Consider the following 5,778-nt stretch of genomic DNA (forward strand, 5'->3'; position numbering starts at 1 on the left):
CTTCCACATCAATCTACACACAATAACCCATAATGACAAAGCAAAAACAGGTTTATAGACATTTTTGAAAATGTATTAAAAAGAAAAAACAGAAATACGTTATTTACATAAGTATTCAGACCCTTTGCTATGAGACTCCAAATTGAGATCAGGTGCATCCTGTTTCCATTGATCATCCTTGAGATGTTTCTACAACTTGATTGGAGTCCACCTGGGGTAAATTCAATTGATTCAACATAATTTGGAAAGGCACACACCTGTCTATATAAGGTCCAACAGTTGACAGTGCATGTCAGAGCAAAAACCAAGCCATGAGGTCGAAGGAATTGTCCGTAGAGGTCCGAGACAGGATTGTGTCGAGGCACCAATCAGGGGAGGGTACCAAAAAATGTCTACAGCATTGAAGGTCCCCAAGAACACAGTGGCCTCCATCATTCTTAAATGGAAGACGTTTGGAACCACCAAGACTCTTCCTAGAGCTGGCCGCCCAGCCAAACTGAGCAATCAGGGGAGAAGGGCCTTGGTCAGGAGGTGACCAAGAACCCGATGTGGAGATTGAAAAGGGACATTTAGCTTTTCTCAATGAACCAGAAAATAAGTTATTTGTGGTTGTTAAGTGGCTGTCATAAATCCTGTTTTGTAGGTTTTACCCCACTGGTCTGCTCTCAACTCGCCATACAACCCTAAATCAACAATGCCCATATCTCTAAAGGAACAGAACTACAGTTCCCATACTGCATTTCATAATGGCCATTGTTTCAAATCAATCAAAATATAGAACACCCCCCCAAAAAAAAAAATGATATTGTGGGAAAAAGGGAAAACCAAAGATCACATCTGGACAGCTTTTCCTTCACATTCCTGTGACATGACAAGTGAGTCCCCAAGACTCCGGCACTGCACCGGCTTCCCAGAATTTACTGTACACACACACACACACACACACACACACACACACACACACACACACACACACACACACACACACACACACACACACACACACACACACACACACACACACAGAGCCACACACACACACACACACACACACACACACACACACACACACACACACACACACACACACACACACACACACAGCACACACACAGAGCTACACACACACACACACACACACACACACACACACACACACACACACACACACACACACACACACACACACACACAGAGCTACACACACACACACACACACAGAGCCACACACACACACACACACACACACACACACACACACACACACACACACACACACACACACACACACACACACACACACACACACACACACACACAGAGCCACACACACATAAATCATAAAACACAATCCCAGTGTTCCCTGTTTTCCGACTCTGTAAAATAACGGCCGGTGTGGGAAAGGAATTACCGGAACAATCTCATAAAACCAGCAGGGAATAAAAGACTGTTAGTTAGACACTAATGCACTCAGCAGTGTGTGTGTGTGTGTGTGTGTGTGTGTGTGTGTGTGTGTGTGTGTGTGTGTGTGTGTGTGTGTGTGTGTGTGTGTGTGTGTGTGTGTGTGTGTGTGTGTGCGTGCGTGCGTGCGTGCGTGCGTGCGTGTGTGTGTCTCAGCAGTTTTCTGACAAAAATATAAATAGAAGGAGAGAGCGGTATGAGACTAATTAGGAGGGAGAGAAGGAAGAAAAGATAAGGAGAGAGAGAGATGGTATCAGAGGAGGAGAGAGAAGAGAGAGGGATGGTATCAGAGGAGGAAGAGAGAGAAGAGAGAGGGATGGTAACAGAGGAGGAGGAGAGCGAAGAGAGGAGGAGGAGAGAGAGGAGAGAGGGATGGTAAGAGAGAAGGGATGAGAGGAGAGAAGGATGGTAACAGAGGAGGGAGGAGAGAGAGGAAGGGAGGAAGGGAGGGAGGGATAGCAACAGAGAACAGAGGAAGGGTTGGGAACAGAGGGAGGGAGAGAGGGATGGGAACAGAGGGAGGGAGAGATTGATGGGAACAGAGGGAGGCAGGGAGAGGGATAGAAACGGAGGAGGGAGGCAGAGACAGATGGGAACAGAGGGAGGGAGAGATTGATGGGAACAGAGGGAGGCAGAGAGGGATAGAAACAGAGGAGGGAGGCAGAGACAGATGGGAACAGAAGAGGGAGAGATTGATGGGAACAGAGGGAGGCAGGGAGAGGGATAGAAACAGAGGAGGGAGGCAGAGACAGATGGGAACAGAAAGAGGGAGAGATTGATGGGAACAGAGGGAGGCAGGGAGAGGGATAGAAACGGAGGAGGGAGGCAGAGACAGATGGGAACAGAAGAGGGAGGGAGAGATTGATGGGAACAGAGGGAGGCAGGGAGAGGGATAGAAACGGAGGAGGGAGGCAGAGACAGATGGGAACAGAAGAGGGAGAGATTGATGGGAACAGAGGGAGGCAGGGAGAGGGATAGAAACAGAGGAGGGAGGCAGAGACAGATGGGAACAGAAGAGGGAGAGATTGATGGGAACAGAAGAGGGAGAGATTGATGGGAACAGAGGGAGGCAGGGAGAGGGATAGAAACGGAGGAGGGAGGCAGAGACAGATGGGAACAGAAGAGGGAGAGATTGATGGGAACAGAGGGAGGCAGGGAGAGGGATAGAAACAGAGGAGGGAGGCAGAGACAGATGGGAACAGAAGAGGGAGAGATTGATGGGAACAGAGGGAGGCAGGGAGAGGGATAGAAACAGAGGAGGGAGGCAGAGACAGATGGGAACAGAAGAGGGAGGGAGAGATTGATGGGAACAGAGGGAGGCAGGGAGAGGGATAGAAACAGAAGAGGGAGAGATTGATGGGAACAGAGGGAGGCAGGGAGAGGGATAGAAACAGAGGAGGGAGGCAGAGACAGATGGGAACAGAAGAGGGAGAGATTGATGGGAACAGAGGGAGGCAGGGAGAGGGATAGAAACGGAGGAGGGAGGCAGAGACAGATGGGAACAGAAGAGGGAGAGACAGATGGGAACAGAGGGAGGCAGGGAGAGGGATAGAAACAGAGGAGGGAGGCAGAGACAGATGGGAACAGAGGGAGGCAGGGAGAGGGATAGAAACAGAGGAGAGAGGCAGAGACAGATGGGAACAGAAGAGGGAGGGAGAGATTGATGGGAACAGAGGGAGGCAGGGAGAGGGATAGAAACAGAGGAGGGAGGCAGAGACAGATGGGAACAGAGGAGGCAGAGACAGATGGGAACAGAAGAGGGAGGGAATGAGAAAAACACTTGATGTTTCTTCTTCTCATCTGAGAGATATCTATTAATATCTTAGATAACAGACACATAATAACCCTGAGTCTCTAAGATATATATATTAATATCTTAGATAACAGACACATAATAACCCTGAGTCTCTAAGAGATATCTATTAATATCTTAGATAACAGACACATAATAACCCTGGGTGTTATTAAAGATATCTATTAATATCTTAGATAACAGACACATAATAACCCTGGGTGTTATTAAAGATATCTATTAATATCTTAGATAACAGACACATAATAACCCTGAGTGTTATTAAAGATATCTATTAATATCTTAGATAACAGACACATAATAACCCTGAGTGTTATTATAGATATCTATTAATATCTTAGATAACAGACACATAATAACCCTGGGTGTTATTAAATATATCTATTAATATCTTAGATAACAGACACACATAAAATGGCCATAGGAAAAGTCAGGGTCTGTAGAGATACAATACAAAACAGCATACAGCACATTGACAGTAAACAGTACAGTTGTTTAGTTGGCATTAGGAGTATGAAATAGCTGCACAGGCAGCCTCTGAGTAACCCAGTATATAACACTAGTAGTAGACTAGCTACTGTTAGCACATAGAAGACATTTTGGGCTGGTTTCCGGACCCAGAATACCTGCTACTAATTTATTGACTCCTCTTATCTCACAACAACACATACACAGCCCTATTCAGAACATATTGATTGATTGATTGATTGGCTGGCTGGATGGCTGGATGGCTGGCTGGCTGGCTGGCTGGCTGGCTGGATGGCTGGCTGGCTGGCAGACATACAGATTGATTTTTATTTTAGGAACAACAATTATACAGTTAAAACAGTTTTTAAACGTACCTGAAACTCAGAGGAAAACACTTACATGGAAATACACAGTGAGAATACATGGAAATACTTATAGAGAATACATGGAAATACACAGTGAGAATACATGGAAATACTTATAGAGAATACATGGAAATACACAGTGAGAATACATGGAAATACTTATAGAGAATACATGGAAATACACAGTGAAAATACATGGAAATACTTATAGAGAATACATGGAAATACACAGTGAGAATACATGGAAATACTTATAGAGAATACATGGAAATACACAGTGAGAATACATGGAAATACACAGTGAGAATACATGGAAATACACATAGAGAATAATGAGCAGTAAACTAGCCTACATGCACTTTAGATTATATCATCAATGAAAACCACGATACTGTAAACAGATGACAAGCCTTCGTCTCAGTAAATGCACCATCAACACATTGGATGGATCGATTAATAAATGATCACATTTTCTCTCCTCCTCCTCCTCTGCAGTGTTCCTGTGTCCAGGCATCTCTACGAGGCGTGTACCAGAGTGAACACCTGTTTGAGTCAGACCACCAGTCAGGAGCCTGGTGTAAAGATCCATTCCAGGCCTCGGATAAGATATACTACATGCCCTGGACTCCCTACACGCACTGACACGCTCACAGAGTACTCCTCCAAAGAGGACTTCATCGCAGGTCAACATTTTATTACCATCTATTTCAGATGGATTTTATTTTAATGTTGGATTTTATTGCTGTTTTTTTATTGAACTTGCTAATGTAAAGTGACTTTAAGGGCCCAGTTTCCCAACTAGCTTTCACATTGTCACGTCAAAATTACACGTTTATCCATGTGTCTGAAACGTCAAATTTCAAAGTTGTTGCAAATGTCAAATTGTTTAAGGTTAAGTTATTAACTCCAAATGGTTAAGGTGAGGGTTAAGGTTTGGGATAGGGTTAGGGTTAAGGTTTGGGATAGGGTTAGGGTTAAGGTTAGGTGAGGGTTAAGGCTAAGTTATTAACTCCAAGTGTTTAAGGTGAGGGTTAAGGTTTGGGGATAGGGTGAGGGTTAAGGGTAGGGTTAGGGTTAAGGTTAGTTATCAACTCCAGGTGGTTAAGGTGAGGGTTAAGGTTTGGGGGTTAGGGTTAAGGTTAAGTTATCAACTCCAGGTGGTTAAGGTGAGGGTTAAGGTTTGGGTTAGGGTGAGGGTTAAGGTTTGGGATTTGGGCTTAAAACAAAATTCTCAAAACAACTTTCTGTTGCTGCATTCTAAAATGCAACTTTTGCACCAGAGGCAGATTGTTACAACGACCCAGCAAAATCAAAACCTGCTTGAAGCTAACACGCTTACTGTTGCCCCTAGTGGCCAGTTTCCACATTGTCTCCTGACTTCCTCAGACATGGATGGAGTCGGATACTGACTTGTATCACAGGTGACCTAACAAGCTCTTTAAATAGAGAATATTGGTTTTTAGTGCGAACTAGAATTAATCTGTGTCTGGGAAATTTCCCTTGTGTTTTGAAAATCGCTTAAGATAAAATGTATTTTAATGATATTGTTACAGGACGACCGACGACCACGATACAAGCTCCTCACCGCGTCGACGGGACAGGCTTCGTGGTCTACGACGGAGCTTTATTCTTCAACAAGGAGCGGACGCGCAACATCGTCAAGTTCGACCT

The 5,778-nt window shown here is 44.7% G+C and overlaps 1 protein-coding gene across 1 annotated transcript in view; it reads left to right on the top strand.

Moving 5' to 3' along the window:
* LOC106594160 (adhesion G protein-coupled receptor L3) overlaps positions 1-5,769 on the top strand; it is a gene marked incomplete at its 3' end in the record, with an annotated part of 55,012 nt that extends 49,243 nt beyond the window's left edge. Inside the window, exons 4-5 of the mRNA XM_045712868.1 lie at positions 4,603-4,617; positions 5,661-5,769. Coding sequence (XP_045568824.1) covers positions 4,603-4,617; positions 5,661-5,769 — 124 coding nt within the window. The remainder of the gene's footprint in view (positions 1-4,602; positions 4,618-5,660) is intronic.
* Positions 5,770-5,778: the final 9 nt, after the last annotated feature.

The sequence above is a fragment of the Salmo salar genome, unplaced genomic scaffold (genome assembly GCF_905237065.1).
Source record: "Salmo salar unplaced genomic scaffold, Ssal_v3.1, whole genome shotgun sequence".
Classification (NCBI taxonomy): domain Eukaryota; kingdom Metazoa; phylum Chordata; class Actinopteri; order Salmoniformes; family Salmonidae; genus Salmo; species Salmo salar.